The sequence below is a fragment of the Strix uralensis genome, chromosome Z (assembly GCF_047716275.1).
Source record: "Strix uralensis isolate ZFMK-TIS-50842 chromosome Z, bStrUra1, whole genome shotgun sequence".
NCBI classification, from domain to species: Eukaryota; Metazoa; Chordata; class Aves; order Strigiformes; family Strigidae; genus Strix; species Strix uralensis.
Window position 1 is genome coordinate 67,299,008 of NC_134012.1, and position 24,056 is coordinate 67,323,063.

The 24,056-nt window shown below is 43.7% G+C and overlaps 1 protein-coding gene across 4 annotated transcripts in view; it reads right to left on the reverse strand.

Annotated features, from left to right (window-relative positions):
* ABCA1 (ATP binding cassette subfamily A member 1) overlaps window positions 1-24,056 on the reverse strand; it is a 99,827-nt gene that overhangs the window by 67,053 nt on the left and 8,718 nt on the right. For 2 of the 4 annotated variants that reach the window (XM_074857165.1, XM_074857164.1), the window contains exons 2-6: window positions 15,331-15,470; window positions 15,134-15,224; window positions 9,169-9,262; window positions 5,229-5,370; window positions 4,270-4,391 (exon numbers count right to left, since the gene is read on the reverse strand). In XM_074857165.1, coding sequence (XP_074713266.1) covers window positions 4,270-4,391; window positions 5,229-5,370; window positions 9,169-9,262; window positions 15,134-15,224; window positions 15,331-15,467 — 586 coding nt within the window. In that variant the 5' untranslated portion in view covers window positions 15,468-15,470. The remainder of the gene's footprint in view (window positions 1-4,269; window positions 4,392-5,228; window positions 5,371-9,168; window positions 9,263-15,133; window positions 15,225-15,330; window positions 15,471-24,056) is intronic. The other 2 variants (XM_074857167.1, XM_074857166.1) reach the window with 1 other exon arrangement.

The window sequence follows — 24,056 nt, forward strand, 5'->3', positions numbered from 1 at the left end:
AGCGCCCTGATTAACACACAGCACGACACATGCCACCAGAAAGCCTCTCCTAAGGGTGCTCTTCAGCCCAATCTCTCCATCATCCTTTACCTGTTAAATAAAAGTAGCACTATTAGCACTAACCAGACTGCAAACTCCTTCAGTCCCAACACCTGTCTGTGCAGCAAGGTGCAACATCTGCAGAGGATGTCACCTAGCTGATGTTTTCCCCTACACCATGAGCAATATTAGTCCATCAAACAATTGGGCAAGGCAGCACACATGTAGAATAATAGCCTGAGATCTGATGCAACTTCTTAGGCGATGTTTTGTTTCCCTCTGCATATTTCATTGCTCCATTTTTGTTTAGCTGGGTTAGTTTCAAGAAAAATAGAAACGTGCCATTTGGGATCACTGAAAACTAAGAGCAAAGAAGTAAATACCAGCTAGACTGGCTTATATGTGTAACTGTTAGCAACAACCAAAGAAGGTGGCTTTAATTCTACCTCTTGGTAGAGTTCTACCATGGTACTGCAGAACAAAATATTTAGGAGTCCTGTAGAGAAGGAAGAAATAAAGTGTGTCTCAGAGCAAGCTGTATCTCAATCTTTCAAAAAAAAAAAGGAGGAAAGCTTATTTTTTCCAAACACTTTATCCTCTGCTAAAATGGCACTGAGGCTAGTTGCAAATCCAGTGCCTCTAAGCAGTGAGCCAAACCTACTGCAGGTGGCAATCCCAGCAGCCATGTCATGCTCTTTGGAAGTGGTATCACCAAGGTCTTTGACTCTCTGTTCTGATTTGCACTATGCCTTATCACAAGTGTTGAAGACTGTAGTGACATTGCTGGACAGAAATGTAACAAGTGCTGGGAAGGTGAGGGTACCTGATGTCTGCCTACAGAATTGATTATGTTAAGGCATATGTGTGCCTGCACATAGATTTCACTGCTCAGCACTTGCTGAAAGCGGTCATAGAACAGCAGCGCCCACTCAGCCTGACAGCTGCCTGTGCTGAACTGCCTCATACCATCAGTTAGCACTTCATCCTGGCCAGAGAAGATGTTACACGTTGCAAGGGTAGGCTGTTCCCTACTGATAACACTTCCCCCCCGCCCCCCGCTCTCTGGCAGAGCTCTTCTGCAGCTCAGAGCAGCAAAGAACAGGAGCCACTACTCAAACTCCTGGACAAATAGCCCTGTTAAGGGATTACCTCCCATCTCATCAAGCAGTGACTGAGATACAAACCCTGTTGGCATGAACGCACAGCACTGCCTAAACAGAATCTTAGTGTCCTACCTTGTCTTTAACCAAGACACTGACTTGCAGGCACCCATGGAAACACCATGCCATCTTAAGCAAGTCTCCTTTCCCCAGGGTTCAGCACATGCCTAATTTCAGATTAGACACACTAACAGTCACACCTTGAACATCAGTTTGTGAGGGCTGTTTCAAAGTGAAAGAACTTTGGTAAATGCTCTCTAAACAGATTCAAACATCTGAAGCCAAATAACAGACATGTATGCTCCGTATGACTAGCATTACAACAAACTCTATACCATAGCTCTAATCTGTATGCTAGTAATGGAAGATCACCTCCTGAAACCCGTTTCAAAGCCATCAGGAAGCAGTGGGAAGTGTGTGTGGAAGGGGATGAGGGTACTGCAGAGACTCCAGAAGAGCCTACATCACACAGCAGGGAGCATACAGACCCTCCCACTGGGGAAGCATGAGCTCTATCTGCACCACTGATTCACATGGCTTCAGGTCCAGGCCAGAGCTGAAACAGAGGAGGTGTTACAATTTTTTTCAACTACTTGCTCATCAGGAAATTGGAGAAATACATGTATAAAGGCAGTGCTTTCAGGTTTGGAGGTGTGCTTACATCTGACATCCACTCCTACTGTCGTCTTAGGTTCCCAGAGTCACTGGAGGAAACACCCCAGAGAGGAAAGGATTTAAGCACTTCTCACACTTCATTGTCAACAGCAGCTGAAGGGTTGACCTGTAGTTCCCTTCCCTGCACAGGAATCTAAGCTCTGCTAAGCATAAATATACAAGTACTTGTAAGATTAGAGGATGCTGTTCTATGCATGCTGTCAGAGAATGAATCAGGCAGCTAAGGAGTGAACAGCAGGGACACCCAAGTTGGAGGCTTTGTAAATGAGCATTTGTAAATGAGGAGGACAAACAGGCTTTGTTCCCTATAAGCCTTGCCAACAACGTGCAGTCTGTCATTGTAATGACACAGTCTTGATTTTTTTATTACACATTTGAAATATTTTATTATAGAAATATGATCTTTGATGACTGGTCTGAGGCTTATTTTTGCAGTCAGTCTGATAGTCTTTATTGTAGAGAAACATGAGCCTTTTGGCTTTCAATGTGTACAATACTCCCTATGCGAAATGCTTCTTGAAATCACTCCTCCCCCTCAAACCTTCCCAGCAATGAGAGCTTCAGCTTTGATAGTTTTCTTGTAAATGTCCGTGTCTGATGTTCACCGCATGTTTCAATACTGAACACCAGTATTTACACTCTTTGGAAGAGTTAACTTGCAGGTACTACTGCAGGCACGAAGTGTAAAATCCAGTAACAACAACATCCATCATTCTGACAGAGAGCTTGTTCCCACAAGACCACCAAGTCAAACCAAGGGTTTGAAGAGGTCCACGAAAAACAGTATTAAGCCTACCCTTGGGAAATAGTCGTCTTGGCTCATTATGACTGTGTTCATTATGTGTCCAGCTCTGTGCAAAGGATTCACTCTGCATCCTCTCCCCCTTAAAACTGCTGATTAGGTAAAAGCATGACAATGCCACTTACCAGTTCTCAAGAGTAGAAAAAGGGGAGCCGGGCAGTACAGATATTGAGCCCAGCAAGGAAGTGTGTCCCTTATGTATAAGTAAAAGTCTCAACTAATGCTCAAAGAGTCAGTAGACCACAGTATCACCTGCAGATCTGATCATACCAGGATTCTGCACAGCCCTGAAGGGGAAAGGGGAGAGTTACATACCCAAGTCAAATCCTTTGCATAGTTCATGTCTACCTACACCCAGCACACATCTGCCAACCTGTATTATTTCAAAGTGACCTGCAATGTACTGAGCAACACAAGAAAGGATGTAAAAACACCATCTCTGCGTTAAAAGTGTTCTCGAGACACATCAGACATGAAACTATTTACATCACACCAGGTCAGATATTTTTCTTCCTGGAGCCTGTCTGAGCCACACTCAAACGAAGAGAACTAAGAAGAACCACAAGTGTAAAACCAGGGACAACTTTCACAAAACACTAAAATACCACCTAAATTCAAAGAGCTCCACATGCCTGGATAGAAGCTGTAGGTGAAGACACTCAATGGCTGCATTCCCTGCTCTATTTCTTTTTAAACCGTTACTTTCCATTACTTCCAATAGACACATGCAGTACTAACACAGCAGCCAAGAGAAATAATCTTTCAGAGAAGAGTACCCCAAACCAAGTTGCCATGTCAGAGAGATCTGGCAATAATGAGACACCTGCCACATGCAAAGTTGTTTCATGTCCCAGCTCTGCTGTAAACTTCCTGTGTGATCTCACACTAGGCACTTATTCATCTGCACAGACAGGAAGGCACCCCAAACCTTCTTGTGCAAGCTAAAAATGGAATATTCTCATTTTTCATGACAAATGAGGCTGTGCAAGCCCCCAGGACAAAACATTTTCTTTTGGACCCTACCATTCAAAATCTTGCCAGACAGTAAGAGAGAATGAAGTATCCTACACCAGTTATACAGAAACAAGGGAAGTTATACAGAAGCAAGGGAAATTGAGACTTCATTGTCAGATTAATCAGTTTTGCATTTGTAAGCTGGAGGCCAACATCAGCTTTTCCTCATCTACCTTCTTTCAGCACACTTCCCACTGGAGCTTAAGTGGTAGAGTGTTAAATTGTAGCTATATAGCATTCACTGCTTCACTGACAAAATAGCAAAACTACTAGTGTTTTCCAAAGAGAGGCACTACTTGGACTCATTCTAGAAGGCCAGCATTTTAACTGACTTCAGTGGGCTAAGGACTGTAATTTCACATCCAAAACAGCTGCTATTCTTGGCATTACAGACCATCTCTTTTCTGTTCCACTGAAGCTAAAGAGCACACATATCTCTGACACAGGAGAGGCTTAAGGTAATTCTGCAGGATTGGAAAGGGTTTGATGAGCTGTAAATTATAGCCATACACATTCCCACATGCAGAAATAACCTGACCAGAAATGCCAGGTGTAGGTGACTTTCCACCACGCTGTTACCTGAGCCAGAGTAGTTTCCCAACTGGCGCAGTTTTCCCAGGACCTTCTGGACATCCTTTATGCTTGTGTCCTGTTGGCTGTACAAGAGTAACCTCTTGGCATCTGAGAACAGGCGGGAAACACTGGTAACGGGAAAACACAAAAACAACCAGCGGTCATCAGCTCTGTGAGCCAGCATCCACAGATACAGTTTTACATCACAATTCCAAACTCCAGTTCCCTTCAGTTAAGCCACTGCCCTTTCCAGTACAATAAGCCTTTTCTTTAGTGACTACCCTGGGACAATTCAAGGATCCTAATAAAAGATGGCTGCTAATGCAAGGTCAAACAAAGTTACATTGGGAACCTCCGTGCATTTGAAAGCCTGCATTTACAACTGTGATGAAGATGGCCTCCTGCTGCCTGTAAACTGCTTCATCTTAGAGGCACAATGATTTAAGTAGGTCCTTACTCCTTTCAAATGCTTCCCCAGGTTGCAGACACATTTTACTCTGCATTAAGTCTAACTGGCCTGACAGTATGAATGCAGCAAGCAGGGCAGGGTATAAGGAAGCTGGACATAAATTGAGATTTCTGCAACACATCAGCCAGTACTAAAATGAACTGTCCATCGCAGAGGTTCATAAACCAGGGAAAGAGGTTCTCTAAAAAAGCTTACACCTTGACTTTTGATGGGCCAAAATCTGAGCCACCAATAAGAGAATGGATTCAGTTTTCATCCAGGCAGAACTTTTCATTCACCAAAAGCTTCAACTGCTTGAACTCAGGGATACTGCACACCTACCAGCTCTCTGCTAGCCCCTCTGGACTTGGCAGCTGGAGAGCTTGGTACTTCAGTGGCAACAGAAACAGCAAAATGCTGGATAGTGTAGGGTTACACAACTAGCTGATGATTTCAAATACCTCTGTTCTACATATTCCCTCAAGAACAGAGATGAGGAAAAAGCAGGCAGACTCACATGGAGGCATTGAAGTTTCCAACAATACCAGGGGACTCCCCAGGAGTTGGGTAGCGGAAACAAGGGTTGTTGGCATTGCAGATTATCCCCTGTATCCATGGCAAGGTTCCTGCTGAAGGCATAGCTTTGTTTGGGAAGTGACCTAGAACAGAATCATAAGAGTTAGGAGAAACACAGGATACAAGCCACTACTACACAGCATTGCATTTGAAGGGCAGTGCTAATCCTGCATTGACTAGTGCCCCAAATTGCTTATGAGCGCGCAGAACAGTCAACACTAAGAAGGGTTGAGTTCATGATCCCCACACAGCTCTAGCCTTCTCCAGTGAAAAACTACACCTTGTTAAGCTTGTAGGAGAAGCTCCTTGCTATTCTCATCTTTGTAGCATTGTTTTTGGCCATGCTGATGTACTATTTTGCTGAGGAATGCCCAACAGCAGGCAACTCCAAAGCTTGGTAGTGGTGAGCACATGCGCACACATGCTTTCTAGCCAGCTGCGCTTCTCTGGATTTGCATGCTTAACTAACACAAGGATTTGACTTGAGGCCACATGGACAGCCCTGGTCAGGGTCTGGGTTCTGAAGACCCATAGTATTTCTATTATTTTCAAAATCTGCTTACCTTAATTACACACACTGTAAACACCAAGCAACGGGTCAGCAATTGTGGGATGATGCCTACACTGGTTTCCCTGAGATAAGTATATCATTGCTGTCCCATATCAGCTTGATTTCCAGACAGTCCTAAAGCTTCAGAGTTCCGAAAACATTTAGGCACCTGCCTGTCATATTTCAAATCCTTTTGCTGAAATCTAAACTCGTTACCAGAGACCTACTTAAGTCATAGCCCAGAGTTTACATCCTGTTTATGTTCCGCATTCTGGTCAAGAGTTAAAACAGTAACAAACTACTCACTGCAGATCTCCATCAGTACACCACTCAGGCATTTGTAAATCCCTTACCCTCCAACGACAGGGAAAGAAAGGCTTCCCTTGTATAATCCTGCATCTTAACAAGCCAAGAGGCTGCTTTCTGCAAACAAACTCCTTCTTCACCCCTACACTAGGGAGGGGAGCACAGAGGAAGGTTATGCCCCTTCCTCAGTATCTCTCACAGCTACTGAAGGCTTTGACCACAAGACACACATTGTACCCTCCGGTGCTGATCTTACCCTCATCGTGTGCCACAGGCACAATGGAGGTACCAAAGCCCCAGGAGGAAGAGAGGTCTGAACTGCTGAATTACAGTAAGGCTGGTTAATGTAGGTGACTGAAGGAAGATGGGGAGCTTATCAGACTTCCCTGGAGAAAGTCAAGGACTCTGTCCAGGAGAAAGGTGAAGGAACTGAAGGTTCATTGTTTCCAGTACCCAGGGGACTGTTTGTTCCCAGTTCTCTGTTTAAAATAGAAGTGCTATTTACCTGAGCTCTCTGACTTTTGTTTCATTTTGCCCTTTTTTTTCTTCTTGGCTACAGGGTTTGGGGGGTGGGAGGAAAAGGAAAAAATGCTAAGACTTTCAGATTTTTTTGTAAAACTTCCCAGAGAATCACCTTCTCTCTCCTCCACATCTTTTACTTTACATGACGAAGAACTCAAACTTTCAAAAGCAGTATGAACAGAGGAGGGGTGCACAGGAATTCACAGTAACTTTTTACATACACTGATGTATGTAACAGCAGTTTATCCTAGACTAAAACAGGAATTTGTCAGTTTTAAGTCAAACAAGTTACACAGAAAACAGTGTAATGACTTTCCTACAAACACTGAGCTTTTCAGTAGAGATTGAAGTAACTTTGTCAGATTTTTTTTCCTCAAAGTGCATTTTGAATACCTTAAAGGGTCACAGGAACAGAAAAGTCAAGCTTCAGAAGACACAAGTCAGCAATTTTGCTCTGTAGTATTCTAAGATGTCTTCTCTACCTGATCTGGTGAAAGCCATGTAACTACCACTTAAGAGCTAGCAAAGTTTCCCCCCACGTTTTCAGAAAAAGGTTCCTCACACTTGGCCAAGCTGCTAGAAATAAAAAATCCTGACTGGAAACTCTGACCACAGAAACATCCCAATCTTTGGGTTCTTCTCCTCAAACAGGAAAAGAGAACTGAAAATCTTATCTATTTGTTGAAAAAGACTATACCATTAAAATCCTGAGGCTATCTGGAGGCTACAAAAGCACCTGCATGCAACTCTTACTGCTATCATCAGGCATTACCTGCAAGTGATTTCGTAACAGCATACAGCACTACCACTACAGATAACAATCCTGTTTCCCTTAAGGCATCCACACAGTTGCCACAGAGTTCACCATGAACTCAAGGTTTCTTTTTTCCTATCTCTGCTCACAGTTCAGCTAAAAATGTTCCACTACAGAACACATTCATATCTGTCAGCATATGAGTGAACTTTCAATGAAATCAATTCAGACTTATATGAAATATAGTTACCTGTTCTCAGAAGCTTTTACAAAATGGAGGAGTTAACCATAAGAAGTTAATTAAAAGGTTACCAGATGCCCTGCACTCTACAATTCCCAATGATAACATAGGGAGAAGGCACAGAAAGCAACATCAGTGAACATAAACAAGAAGGAAAAACAGCTGCAGGTGAAAGACTCAAAACTCTGCTTGTAACACCAGGGTGCCAGAGCAAAGGATTTACAAGGAGGCTAATGACTAACAAGCCTAATCTAAACAGCTGTATGAAAAGGCAGCTCTTGCTAGGTTTGAGTTTATATACAGCACTGCTGAGAAATTACCATTGAGGCTGCTAGTTATTTATACCAGCTGAGTAGACTGCTTATTGCTTCTTTTCAGCTTCATGTCCACATTACAATATCTCTCCTAATGTCACTGTAACATTCAACTAAAAAAGGCAGTTCAAATATCATGCAGCAAAGATTTAATTTAGGGAAGCTTCAATTACCCTGCCAAGCACTGTAAAAACAGAGTTGGACAGTACATGTGACCAGCAGTGTCCAAAGTGTAATGGGAAACTGCAAACATTAACACTTCAGCTTTGAAAGGATCCTTGCTAGCTTGAGAGCCTAGAAGGCAGCATGAAATGCCGCAGCCACTGCAAAGAACCACAGGGCAAGTGCTGTAAGAGGTAGTTCTTTACCCATTTTAAGAACGAAACACTTCAGAGTCCTCCAGAATCATGTTGTGCTGACCCTTAAACCTTACCTTGCAGTAATCAGGCAAAGGAAAGATAAATAAAGAGCTCTTCCACAGGCAGCTAATTGCCGTATGAGGCAGTCACCAATCACAGTAAGACGAAGCACATCGTTGGCTGCCTTTTGATTTAGGAAACATGACTTGTTCCTTAGCACTGGGGCCTAAAGATTGTCATTTGCAGAGCAAGAATAAGCTTTCTTTGAAAGAATAGCAGAAATGTGCCCATTTAGGATGTAAAGAGAAAAGTAGACTAGTTTTTCCCCACAAATGCATGACTGCTGAATCTACTGAATACAAAGCTGACAGTCTAATGGTTAGAAGGAATGGAATTGCTCTTGTGCTCTTTAATGTGATACATTAACCCACATTACTGCCTGAAAATCAGACTGCTTTCTCACAGATCTGAACACTGCTTTCTTTTTATGTTAAGTCACATACAGATCAACAATGAGAAATAAGACTTGCTTTCTGTGTGGGTTTTGCACACTTGTCAGTTCTACAACAAGTTCTCAGCTAATACATTATAAATTCAAAAAATGAGAAACAGCAAGAAAAACAGCAGCAATGTACAGTCCTGGAGCAACATTAACATGTCAGAACACACTGCAGTCCCCAAGGTGGAGGACAGGAGCCATTAAAACTTCCCTGCGGATTTCTGACTGAAGTATGCAACCAGTGCTGGGGCTCTCTGCATCCTGCCAGTTACATTATTACCTTCTAATCATGAAACAACAACCATTCTGGGTGCAGCTGCTGCATTTGGTACTTACACTCATGCTGCTCATAAGGCGGATATGAAAGTCTTACAGAGATCAGGATGAAGAAGATAAACAGAGGCCAGGCAACTTCGATCAGCAGCTGGAACTGGAAACAATAAAGACAAAGTATTACTGCATCATACGCAAAATACAGGAGAGAACAGAGGTTCCAGGACAATCCACTTGTAAGCCAGGACAGTTTTGCAAGCACTGCCTCACTTTGCCTATGCATTCCAGGACCAAGACATTTGTTCCTCCAGCTTCAGAGGATTATCTGCAAATAATTACAGACTTTTCTCATTGATATGTGACCACATTGACTATGGGACAAAACTGGATGTGCTTAAGGGCTATGTTTGGCTCCTTTTTATAGTTCTTTTTGTCCCCTGAATCAATATTCACATCAATGAGCTGAATTTTTGGCCTCATCCTTTAGAGGTGGTGGGAAATACTTGCATCCCAGTCTCAAAGTAAACCATTGAGCTTCTACCCTAACACATCAGGCATGGAAACTGTGCCAGTGAATAGCTATGCCAAATCTTTCAATTTTGGTGCTGCAGGAAGTGTATTGGTATCAGGAAAGCAGAGCTACTAAGATTAAGCCCATACCTAGTTACTGGTTTGTTCTAATGTACGTTTGTTCCCAAAGGTAGGTGCCCACTGGTCCAGGGCACGTATGGATAGGCAGTGAGTGTCAGGTAAAGCTATAAAGAACTCAGTTATTTAGAAGGATTAGACAAGAATATAAGAACAGCCTGCCATGAAATGCAGAGCATTTTTAAACAGGGAATTGAAGCACAGAAAAATTCACTGAGATGTCCTGCATCCCACAGAAGCATGTGGACAAAGGAACACTTCACACTGGAGCTTCTGAGACACAAACTGAGGTTTCCCAGGCTTGAGCTTCACCAGCCACACCCCTCCCTTTAACACTCCAGAAAGGCTGCCTAAACATGCATTTTAGGTAAGCCATGAGACAAGGGAAATCCAAAAGCTTTTTATGCTGCTACTTCTTACATTTTTCCTCCTTTGGGAGAGGGAAACCACAGCATTTTCTCAGTCAAGTAGAGAGAAATCTTTTCCCCTTCTTTCCTGGAAAACCCTATCTTTTCTAATATGATGTTTACATCATTCTTATTACAAGCCAGATAGGATAAGATCTGCACCCCAGTGGGAGAGAGAATTCCCATACAAAAACATGTTTTTCCATACTGAACCATCAACAGCTAAAATTAGACTCTTGACACTCAGCACAAGGCGCTTCATGCAAACCTTGAGGTGAGACTTCTAGGTGACTACTGTACCTCAAAATAATCTCACACTGAGAACAGCACATTAAAACAAATACCACTTGATCCAGCAGAGGAAACCATCTAGGATGGCTCTTCACAGATACCCTTAATGGCTGACATGCAACCAAATAGCAACCCTATCTGAAAGACAAAAATTGAGCATCAGAGTCTCCCATGCACTCCTGGTAACAGTGCCAGGCTCTGCAGGATAAGTCTGGGATATTGTTTCCCACCCATTATTTTCATGCACATACTATATGACCACTGGATAAGAAACTCCACTGAGACCACACTAACAAAGATGCCAGGAAGATGCCTCAGTATCTTTGGTCTCTGTTTTTACAATAAGCAATGTAGTGACAGCAAATCAGAGCCATTAACAGTGACAGCCTGATTCCTTCTGCACTCAGTTCTCTGGCTCCCAGAGGTCAGAGATGCTCAGAGCTAGGAAACTGACAAGTTGTTGACTCCTTCCCTTTTCAGGATCCCCTCACAGCTGCTGCCAGGACAGCATAGCAGGACTTTTCCTCCTCTTGACAGAAAGGTGGCTGTGAAACCAGGACAAGCCATCCCCTCCACCAGCATCAATGGCCACGCTGTGCCTCACATCACAGCCCTCTGCCACCCTCGCCATAGGCAACAAGCATGCACCCCAAGCAACTGCCATGTGGAATACAACGGAAGATTGATGAACAGGACTGTAAACATGCTCAAGTGACTTGCAGGTGGAGTGTCAAAAACCACACATATCATAACAATTTTTGCTTAGCTTTGTGTGCTTGACAGGTAGAACATACGTGTTGAGGTAACACAGGCCTGTGATAGACTCAGAGGTACCTTATCGAACATGCCTGAGATCCCTGCCCTGCCGTGGGAAAGATCAAAGCACAGTGGAAAACTATGCCTGCAAAAATCCCTGATATATACAGGCAAAAGCAGCAGGTTCAAGATCTTTCTTCTCTTTCTGGCTAAGCAAGGCCCAAGCTCCACAGTGCCTGTGTCCCGGCTTGCGTGCCTCTGCCCACATGCTGTTGCGAAGATCCCCCAGGTTGTGAGGTAACGAGAATGAATTTCCCCTTTGCATTTCATCCATGGTTTTGTGGTTGTTCCTGCGTCCTGCCTGTGTCCGCTCACACATGTCACTACGCTGTTTCAGGAAGAACAGTGTCAGCTGGGCTTGTGGAAGCTTCTTAGGGTGACCAAGGTGGCCAGATATCCTCTTGCAAGCCCTGCAACTGCTACAGCTGCCCTTCAGATCAAGCCCTGGATTGCCCAAAGAAATATCAGCCTCAGTCACACCATACCAGGGTGGGCAGTAGTGCCCTAACAGCCCTGTTCTTGAAGTGGGAGCCTGGTCACTCACACACATAGCTCTTCTTTTGCATGCCACAATCACAAAGGTAACGACATGCAGCTGCATGCATGGCACCGTATGCCTCTGCACACACAACATGTCTAACTTCACAGATTACAGGCTTGGGGAGGACAGAGAAAGGAGGGATGCAGCTTGGACTGACTGAGTTGCACCTTTACAGCTGAAGGCTCCTGCATCATGGCAGCCACTGAAATGCTACTTAGCAAGAGACAGCTGGCAACTGCTGCACCAGAGCCTTGCATGCAGTCAAGCTCAATGTGTCAGTAGCATTTCAATAGAGTCTCTACTCCCAGGCCAGCCTCTTGTGCTGTTCAACAAAAAAACGTTTTCTCTTCCTTTTGCTCCTGAAGGTCAGTAGGTTCCTTCCCCTACTGGTTCCTGATCTTCCTGTGACAACACTTTTCATCCACTATGGCCTTTGCAGAGGACACAGAGATACTAAAGGGGACATATCTTACTCAGGTTCATACTAAGTAGATAGTGAAAAATCAAGTCTCCCCACCCACTTTTGTGCTGCAAACACTAGACCAGCCTGGTAAATAGTGAAATGAATCTTCAAACCTCCAACTCCTCTGCACCCTCTGCTCCAACTGGAGCTAAAGGAGGAACATCCCATTTGCACACAACAGGTGAATTCAGAGGCAGCACTTGGCCAAGAACAAACTGCTCCTAATTTTACTAATTTTTACACTAATCCCCGAAGCATACCCAATTTAAACAAGTTGGCTGATGACGCAGATACCCTTAAATATTGAGATCTACATTGTGCCACCAGGAAACCTGAGCAAGAACTAACCAAACTATAACCCCAACTCACTGTCAACCGCCCACCCCACATTTATGGTCCACTATCAATGCAGGGAGCTACCAGCAGCTGACCAGTCTCCATGCAAGTTTGAGGTGTCTCCTCATTTGCAAGACAGCAGGAAAAGAGAAATGTTTTTACACAGTGACCCCTGAACATGATTTTCTTTCCTTCTCTCATGCTGTAAACCCTTTCCCCCTGCCTCCAGTACTGTTGGAAGTTATCCAGTACAAAGTAACACTTGAATTGCACACGTCAGGCTGAGCTTTGAACCTGGCTTTCGCAACGCGGCCCAAACTCACAGCAGCCAAGGAGAGAGTTCGGTGGAAAGCAAAGGCTAGTCCACACTTCTTTGGGAAGAATGCTGAGGATCAAGCTATTTCTGGGCTACATCTTCAGAAAGTACAAATGGAAGCAAGCCATCACCAGCACACCCAGCTCAACAACACTGGTCTCCTAACAGTAATGCAAATAGATGCATGACTGTGCAGTCGTAACAACATGGTGAGAAGAGATGTTCTGCTACTTTTCTGACATATTCTGTTAAGTGGCCTTCCCCTCCTGACATCTTTGGAACTGTTAATGAGAAAAACCCCACAGATATAGGAATCTCACAAAACCAAGCAATGTCTCTGGCCTTCATTGTGAATTAACTAATAATGTCAGGGTGGAACAGAGACTATGAGCAATTCCATGCCCTTTGGGCTACTTGATGGGAAACCGATACAGAAGTTGCCAGAAGGTACCAAGAAATAGCTGAGAAGATCCAAGATCATGACAGAACTACAAACAGGAAAGTCTTTTTCACTGACACACACTTAGCCTACTGTGTCATCGCCAAAGGATCTGAATGCACCTCTGCTGCCCAGTAAGCGAGCCTACAGCTACCCTAACAGGATGTGTATGCCAGACTCAGACCTCCTCAAGTACCTTCAAACCTAATGCATTATTTTCAGAAGACCCTGACAAAAAAAAGCCATCATCCTCAGTGTAAAACTCAACTCCTCTGAAATGTCCTCTTGGTTTACCCAGTTTAAGCATTACTCCAGAAGATTCAGTGTCCTAGAGTTCCCCTAGTTGCTAAAGGCAGTTTGGGAGAGGTCAAGAGTCAGATCTCTAGTGGTAAAGAAGAGATCGTTTTCAGCTCTAAGAGCCTAGGATACATGGGCAATAGCTGAGAACAGACTTTTTAGGAGCTATAGTCAGTTTTGAGACTACCTTCCCCAGCTCTGCTGCAACATTCTTCAAAGTTAGGAAGCTGTTCACAAGGTCAGGATGCTGGCCCATAAACCCAGAGAGTGGACAACCTCACTCCTTGCAGCTGACACCCTCTCAGCTGGGCAGTCCTGTCCTGGGAGATCAAGGTTCCTTGGGTAAGGACAAAAACACGTAAATCAGAAATTCCTGCCATCACTGGCAGCTCTGTAACCACAGACTTATACAGGAAAAGTCAAAAATGCCACTAGTCTCCTTGGTATGGTTTTATTTAAGAATGGACTAATTCCAGTTCCGAATTCACTGGACACAAGTCACATGAAAAAAGCCTCAGACACCTGAGCAAAGACTTCAGAGACTGTCTACATCTCCAGTGGTGAATATGATAGCCTTCTCTCCCTCGTGACTCGAAGTTTCTAAAACAACCCAGCCCCAACGAGCTGGCAAGCACCCTGACATCTGCAGGGTTCAGAAAGCTTATCAGAGAGACCGCTTTCCACTCACCACCTCAGTAACTCACATTCCCTTCACATTCTCTACTCATACCTCCTCAAGGTCAGGTCTAACAGGACAGATCCTCTGCACAGGCCTGTTATACAGGACATGCCCTCGTCCAACAGTTATTCCCTAAATCTCTGGAAGGGAAATAGCATGTTTTCTCTGGCTTTTAGAGGTCTGCAGAAGTTATAGCATCCTGTGAGGTCTCGCTAATGTAAAGACAGAAAAATTACAAGAACACCATACTGAATTCATGCTCCTGTGCCTTTATCACCACAAGGAGAAACTCTTGTGGCATACTGTCTATCTGAATAGGTACATTCCCACACTGCTAACAGATGGTGAGGCTAGCACTTAAACTAATCAGAATACACCTTGGTAGAAAAACATCAGTTGCCTGGATTTGTCTACATACTGATGTAAGAACATGCCTCATGCCAGTCACTTAAACTATACCTCCTGTTTTAAAGCTACACAACAGGCCTGGTTTTCTCTCCCCAAATAAAGAGACTGAAGATGCTTGCTATTGCCTCTGACACTTCTGCCATTAGGGAATGGCAGAATTTTATTGCTGTTGTTGCAGCTTGCAGCATTCAAAAGCTTTTAGACCCAAGTGCACATTTCTGTAGCCTGGGAAGGCCCCACCTGCAGAGCAGGTCATAGCACAGGTTTTCATCTTACACCTTCCTTTTGCACACAGCACTCATGTACCCTCTCTGCCTGGTCTGACATGAGTGTTTCAGTACTCTGACATTCTCACACGCTGGTATTCAGGACCGAAGCCTTAAGCACCTTAAAGTCCTCTGGTTTCTGTCCACCCACCACTCTCTTCAATTTGAGTTGCATCTTTCCAAAGGCAGACCAGTTGCTGTGCCAGGGACCACTAGAGGTAAAACATGAAGATACAAGATGTTTCTCTGTTTTGCTTGAAGAATAAGCTACAAGGCTATAACCTGGACCTCAAAAAAACCCCTTTGGCTAATACTTACAGTCTGTCGTCTTCTGTAGGTGAAGTTCTTCCAGAGCAGCAATCCCAGCTGTGTCCAGAAAGCCATCTTCCTTCAGCAAAGCCTAGAACCTCCTTTGTGCAGCAGCAGTACACAGCAGAGATGTTGTGGCTGGGCATGAACTATGGAGTGGGGTGGGGGGGGTGTGGGAAGGAAAGAAAAAAAAATAGTTGAAAGGGAAAAACTGTGTCAGTCAGAACAGACGGGACAAGATACGGAAAGTCAGAGGCTGCACTCTGTGACCCCATGTAACCCTGCAGCCCCCCCATGGCACTCCCCACTGCTGTCTTCTTACACTATGAACTCCAGCCAAGCCTCATGGGTCTCAGCAAACTCAGATTTAGACTCACTGTCTCTTACCTCCGAGCTCAAGGCACAAAAAAAATGCAATACCCGCAGGACAACAATTTTCTTCCTTCCTGCCCAAAAATTCCAAGAGCAAGAACAGCCCAGAATAAGGAGAAAAATCATAGGCTTTGAAAGCTGATTTAGAGACCCCTCTGAATGAGACTGAACCATATAATTCAACCCTTTTTTTATAAAAAAGGTTCTTTCTATATTTAATTTTATAGTGGTGAAGAGCCTGTTGCCAAATTAGGAAAGCCTTTGTTTTTAAGTCCAGTCAACATCACCACTTGTAGGAGAAAATGCTATGCACTTAACAAGCAAGGGAGAAACATCCATTTCCTTGAAGGTAAATGACTAAGAATGACCCTGCAGCCATTCATATTTGGATAATTTGAATGGAAAATTGCTGTTGAGTCAGTGTTCACGTCTTGCAACCACCTGGCCTCCACTACTGTTGTGAATTGGGTGCACTCAGTATGCACCTTGTGAGAGTATGAGAAAGTATAAAGTGACAAAAAAACACATTAATCTCTTTGGTGGCTATTAATAATGACATGGTACAGGCTTGGATACACACAGACATCCAGGAAGACTCAAATGGAAAGGTGATCTTATAGTACATTAAACTTCATTAAACCTTTTTTTCAGAGTTAATTTGGCATATCTTAATTTACTTTTGAGTTTAAAGCCACTTCAGATTAAGAGCAGTTTCATTCTGAGTAAGTGTCCACACAGCAATTTAGTTAATCCACATCAATTCTGATTTATGTACTTGAATACACTGTTGACGGGCTCAGTGTTAACAGGACAGCTAGTAGCGGATCCAAGTGCACAGCGAGAGAACCATTCCCTCCAACATCTGTTAAACCAGGAACACACATGCTTTTGATTCTAGTGTCCCACACACCAGCACCCTACCTAACCCTGTGATTCAGAGTTACATGCCTGATTGCAAACTTCATTGAAAAGGTTCCCAAAATCCATAAGTGTGCTAGGAGCAATAAGACCTCCTCAGGAAATGCTGTTACCAGTCCTACACTGGAGCAAAACTAGATAATAAATGGCAATTCTGGATATGAGCTTTGAGCTAATTAACACTTGTGGCCTTCAAGTCTCATCCAAAAGTAAATTCCATTATTACAATGACTTGCAGATTAAAAACTTGTCTCTAATAACATAAGTCTGTGTTACAAAAAAATTTCCCTAACATGTCTAACAAACAATTAAATCCATTACACAGAGTTCTACAGATAATTACACTGCAGTATCATAACACGACAACTATGCTTCTTAATGCCAGTACAGGGAAGTGAAGAACAATAACAGACACCTACAAAACCCTGAAAATTGAACCTTGTGTCAGCACACAGGCAGCTGACTGTACAGTCAGCATGGGCTCATTAACTTCTGCTAGGTACTGCTGTAATCCACTGACATGACCTCTACAGATGCTCCTCCAGACAGGCATGTCCAACTGATCTGACAGGAGAGCCTTCCTCCCCTGCCCAGTGCTTCCTGCAGGTTGGGGCACCCTGACACTAACACATTCCAGCTGCATACGCGTCTGGCTGGTAGATACCAAGTTCGCAGACATGTTCAGAGTGAGACACTTAACAGGCTAATAACACCTCCACAGCAGGGAAAAAAAATTGCCCTTTGGCGACCAGCTCAGAGAACAAACCCTTACTGCTAAGGACTGTGCACACATGCTCATGGATCCAAAGCACACCTTTGCTTACAGGCTTGGATATGGGGGGCATTGCAGCACCTCCTCTACATGTCAGTATTACACATTTAAAGCTGCAATTAACATGTAACCCAGAGATGAAACTAAGTAGGAAATACTATCATCTCTCCTTTGTACTCCCTTTACTGACCCATTTATACTCAGGATTCAGGGGATTTGGCCGCACCACTTTTACTCGCCCTACTGAGCAACTTGGATTACTACTCACACAGCACACAGGTGCTCTGTGACCTAATTTAGTGCAAAAATTTTTCACAGAACACTGGGAGAATTGCTCTTTTCAAGCATTTTTTCTGCAGAGATACTGGTCTGTGTGTCACAGACCTCAATTTGCTTTGCTCTCAGAATGCCACAGAACATAAATCTTTCTGCCTGAGTCCAACCCTGCAGCCACTGGACAAGTTTGGCACATAGACGTAGAGGATAGGAAGGGACCAAACAACCTTCTACAATCAGTGGTAGTTACGCAACAGATTTTATCTTCAGAAGGGTGTTCAGAGTACCCACTCCATATTCCCCCTTCTACAATACTGTCAACTCTCTGCAACAAATTACTTTCCAATACTTTCCAGCAATTACAGCTAAATACCAAAATTCAGAAGTGTCACAGGAAGAGTGCAGGAAGGATCCCAGGGAAAGCCAAAGAGACCCTTGGCATTCTTATCAATGGAAATACACACAACTCCTGTGTCTTAATACCCTGCACAGAGGCAGGATAAAATTTGAAGCAGTCTATAGGATGCTTGAGCTAATCAGTTTAATCCACATCTGTGAAAATCCAGGCATCAGTCCCTTGCAATTGCAGTCAGTCCACAGAATCCAAAACACAGAAATATTGCTTTATAGAGGTTGTAGGGTTCACATTGCATTAGCAAACTATAGTGAGATAAGGGCACATATTTGATCATTTCAGCTGATCAGCAGAAGCCTGTGCAGCCAGGAAGACTCAACTGTGGCCATCTGCTTGGACTCCAGCTCCCTGGAGTTCAGCTACACTTTACTGGGAGGAAAGCTAATGTTCTGGCCTTCAAATAAGGCCTGGATACAAGTTTCAAATGAACCAAAAATACTGATCTGTAAGGACTGTGCCTGAAGACTGGAAAACCTGGCCCAGATACAGGCACTACCACCTAAGTCCCTACATTAAACTAGGGGACAAGGCCTAACACTGGACTAACCACCAAGAGCACCGAACCTGAAGAACACCCAATTCTTCTTCCAGCCATGCTAGGGTGACAGCTTCAAAGACATACGCTGCCCCAATACCTGTTACAGACTGGGTAATAAACATTTGTTGATGCCTAGAGCTGTCTCTGATTTTGATCCACAGAGGCTGACATATTTGGTTCACTGCTGATACAAGTTAACTAGGTCCACCTGAATTACTAGCACATCAGAAAATGCTCTGCAAACTAAGAATCTCAGAGGAAAATGGGTTAGCACCCTTTCAGATGTTCTTCCAGCTGACAATAGGCAAGAACTGTAAGCCAGAAATGCAGAAGAGTGATAGACCCAACATTCCCAGCTCAGCTGGAGCTAAGTCCATCTGTATCTCCACTCCAGACTAGTCTGGTAAGTTTTTTTTCCACAGAATACCAGGTTGGAAGGGACCTCAAGGATCATCTAGTTCAACCTTTCTTGGTAAAAGCACAGTCCACAGAAGAAGGCCCAGCACCCTGCCCAGCTGAATCTTAAAAGTGTCCAATGTTGGGGAATCCACCACTTCCCTGGGGAGATTATTCCAATGACTGATTGTTCTCATTGTGAAAAATTTTCCTTGTGTCCAAGCAGAATCTCCCGAAGAGTAACTTATACCCATTACCCCCTGCCTTTTCCATGTGACTCCTTGCAAAAAGGGAGTCTCCATCTTCTTTGTAGCCACCCTTTAAATACTGGAACATGGTGGTAAGGTCTCCCCTCAGCCTTCTTTTCTCAAGGTTGAAGAAACCCAACTCTCTCAGCCTTTCCTCATATGGCAGGCTTCCCAGTTCTTTGATCATCTTTGTGGCCCTCCTCTGCACCCTCTCCAGCCTGTCCACACTTTTTTGCATAGTGGCGACCAAAACTGAACACAGTATTCCAGCTGTGGCCTGACAAGTGCTGAGTAGAGTGTGATAATGACTTGGTTATCTCTGCTAGTGATGCCCTTGTTGATGCAACCCAGCATCCTGTTGGCTTGCTTTGCCGTTGCAGCACGCTGTCTGCTCATACTGAGCTTGTTGTCCACCAGGACCCCTCAGGTCCCTTTCCACAGAGCTGCTCCCCCGTCAGGTAGATCCCAGCTTGTGCTGCACTCCTGGGTTATGTTTTCCCAGGTGCACGTTTGTGGGGGGTTTTTTTAAATAATTATTATATATCAGGCTCTACAATGGTAAATGTATACATAGTGAACACACTGAAGTTCTACCAGCTTGAGAAATACTACAGTTAAAGAGTTTCCAGCACTGGCATTTTTTTCCCCTGCAGAACAGAACTGGGAAATCCAACTTGCCATTTAGTACTGCAGTGCCAAAACACACAAATACCAGCTAGTTCCCAATGCAGACTTTGTGTCTCACCTGAGTAAAATTTTGAGCCAACAGCAGGTATCAGTGATCACTCCTGACACGTAGCCAGACGTATCTAAAGGAGCAATACTGTTTCCATTTAGAATAAGAAAAGCTGTGTAAATTCATCAGCATAGCGTAAGTTTTCTGTGATGTAAAGTACTGCAGCTCTACTGAAGAGAATGGGGATTTATACCTGCCACTACTGGACTCATCCTTTTAAGTGCAATCTCTTGCTTTTGAAAACCACTTACTCTGTGAAAGTAGGAAGAATTCCTTCAACTGCAACAAATAGTGCAACTTAGTTGTGGAGAGGTCTTTGTGTAGGACATCCAATTTCCATACCCTATCTTTTCATTGTGTGAACACTGCAAGTTGTTCAGTAGAGGTAGATATCAATATACAGTCATTTTAAGCCTAGAGGCATCAGGTTTACTTCTCTTCACCCAGAAACCTAATTTTGTCTAGCTCTGCTTCAGTTTTTCTCCACATCTTCACCAACATACATACACAACTGCAATACTTAAACTACATGTAGCACACCAGGGAAGACTCAAATTGCCTAGAGCTTTGGGGTACACCTGTCTAGTAACTCACTGCACACTCAAACTGCCACTTTACCACAAATAAACAGGTATCACCAGAGGGGGCTGTCTGATAATGCAAACAAGTAATGCATGTTTGGAATAACGTCCTGAATCCAGGCATATGCCCTGTGCAACACAGATACAGCAACAAGCATTCTGTTAACCAGCCAGTCAAGAAAGAGTAATGATTAAGAAGCCATTTTGTATTTAGTCAGGAATAAATGGTGGGTATCCAGGGGTCTCTACATGCTCTACCAACATGCCACTCAGACTTGTGTACACTTAACATGCTATTTGTCAGGTGTCTCATCTTTTCCCAATTTCTGACAAAAACACACAGGAAGGATCAAGTAAGATGTCCAAATACTTCCCCAGATCTTCTTACAGAGTTTCCACCAGCCTTTTCCTATGGAAAAGCTTACCCTCACAATTACAAAACAGCTTGTTTAGCCTGCAGAATCAGTGGACATCAGAGGATGGGCAGATACAGAGCAATCTGTACCTACCTTCTGATCTGACCTGGGGTTCCTGCTTTGCTCTTAGAAAAGTTCTAACACCAGGTCAGTACCTTCTCTACTCACCCAGACCAGCAGCCACAACCACCCACCAGCACAATTAAACCACAGGGTCCACACACTTGTCTCTTGGTCTGCCTTTGCAGAGACCCCTGCACATGACTCTTCCCGCCACTGCAGAAACCCTGCACAGCCTCCAGACCTACAGGGCTGCAATTCCCTCTCAGAGTGCAATTCAGAAAATTACTCTCTCAAGAGAAAGTTCAGCTACAGGGCAACCTCTGAAAATGCTGACAGTGAAACATATACTTTGACCAACCCTTTCTCTCTAGATCAGTGCTACCCACTACTTGGAAGTAGAACGGCTATTGAAAAGTCCATTGGCTGGTACGCCAACAGTCTCCAGACACAATTCATGTTAAATACAAAGCAACGTATTTTTACAGCTGTAGATTTAAAGAGGAAAAAAGCTCAAGTGGCAGAGAATCAATTCCCCACCCCCATGCCTGGTGTCTGTACTAAGTAAACATAAAACAGCCTTCAAAAGCAGCTTTCTGTAAACAATGCAGCTGTTTGCTTTCTTTTGGGGGCAAAAAACCTCTCCCCTAGAGAATAAATCACTATTTAGACAGGGAACAAAGCGAACTTATCAAACCTTATAAGACTGGAACATGTCAGGATTCTGGCAAGAGGCTATAGACCTTTTATGTCTCCAGCAAAGACTTAAACCCAGTCTTGGTCAGCAGGGCTAACAGCTAGTTGACGAAGGTTCAGTGGCCTCCATGAAATCAGTTAGCAGCCTCTGTCCCATTCTCTCAGTCAGATTTTCCACATCACAAAAGCTACCGCCACTGGCAGCTCTCCACAGACCAAGTAGCCATGGAGAGTATCAATCTAATATTTAGAGATGATGCCCTTATAAGGGGAAAAAAGGCATTATTTGCTGGACACAGCACAGGTTTCAGGTACTAGAGCCGGTGCTGTTTCTCTCCCACAAGCAGATATGGTACAGCACTTTACACTGTTTGCCTCAGATGAGAAGTTGTACAACTGGTTAACTGCAATAGATTTTGCCTATGTATATATCAAGGCAAACAGGACCCACTTTGGAAGAAAAGGGGCGACATAACATAAACACCAGATTTCAGCAGAAATACAGTCCTCTTTGAGAATGCTGAGAAATGTCTTAACATTTCATTCCCTTTAGGCAGTGTCAGGCTGCATCTTGCAGAGCAAGCAACACTGAGTCATGTCAGCTCTGCAAGGCCCAGTTCCAAGGCCAAAGTCCCCCAGTGCTCCATACGTCATCGGTTGAGAGCAGGTCCCCATGAGGGCTGAACACCAAGGTAAGACAAGTCCCTGACTCATGAACTGACATTTTGACTCAAACAAGACAAACCATCAGAGAACTAGTGGCCTGGATGGGCACTTGGGTAACAGAGGTGCAAATTAACCCAAGAGTCCGGAACTAAATCCACATCTCCCTAATCAAGGTCCAGCATCTTGGCCACTTCTCTGCAGAGCATCAGGATTTCACTTCTTCCACCACAACCAAGAGACTTATTCTTACACAACTACATCCACTCTGTACAAACCATGACTGTGCAAGGCCATAAGAAGTTCTCAAGGCACAAGTATTTGGAGGACACCTTCACCATAACTTCAACTCCCAGAAAGCAAAAAGCACTTTGCATCTATGCAACTTCAGTGAGACTAAAGGAGGAAGAAAAACAGCATTAATTCAAATTCTGTTGAGATTAGGCTAGATGAAGACCAGCTGCAAACAAATGAAAGCAATTTTTTATCCTACTGCTAGAGATCTAATTGGAGATAATATCTGCAGCAAAAACAGTCACTGCATAAAGAGTAAGAAGTAACGTCCATTCTGTGATCAACTCACATAAAGCTTGCAAAACCCACAGGAGCAAGTCTGACTTCCCCATCTCTAAAACTTTCAAGAAATCAAAAAACTTACCACATCTACTGGAGCTCTAGGAAAGAGGGGAAATTTCCACCCAAACAATTATAATTTTATAGCAATAACAGTATTGCTCTTTTAAAATGATCTTTTAACTTGAAGAGCCTGAACCAAGTAGCAAAAAGGTGTCATGAAAAGTGTTAGCAGCACAGAGAGTTCAAGCAACTCACCTGAGGCCACAAGCAAACCAAAAGCAGAGACAAGAATATAACCACCAGATCCCACACGTTTGTCTCCTGGTTTAAGCACTGCTAGACTCTGTAGCAATCACAAGCAATGCAGGATCAGCAGTGGAGGTGTGAGCTTTGAACCTACAGCCTGCTGCCTGGGACACTGGATCGTTATCAGTGGAGCCACACAGACCCCAAAACCAGGTCTTTCATAACCTCTCTCCCATTTGCCAAATGAATATTGGACATCAAGTTTCCTATTCCATGTAAAAAGTCATTCAATGAGAAGTGCTTTCCTCTTCAAAATCACCCAGGTCACGTCACAGGGTTTATACCAACTCGTGTTGCTAACAATGTGATTGGAGAGCTCCTGGGTCAGCAAGCAAGAATTTAATTAGGACCACAAACAACAGTATTCTTGGCAAGATCCTCTACTAGTTTACATCACTTTACACACACTGACTACCTGGCCTTAGGTTAGGTAGTAAATAGGTTCTGGCCTTGTTCTCCAGTGCTTACTAATATTGAAAGAAACTAATATGCTGCTTTCAACATGGCCATCCACCTGACCTCTAAATAACAATAATTTGTATGACAGACACACTAAGATCCACTTTCATGATAATCCACAACCAGTTTAATTCATTTTCCCCTCCTTGAGGAGCATGCCAAATTTTGTAAAATTAGTATTAAAGGATAGTGCCAAAACATCAGAAAGTTGATGAAACAGTCTCATGGAATACCTCAAGAGACCTGCCACATCTGGTCCAGACAAAATCAAGACACACAGCATCTCACTCATCAGGATCCTTAAGGC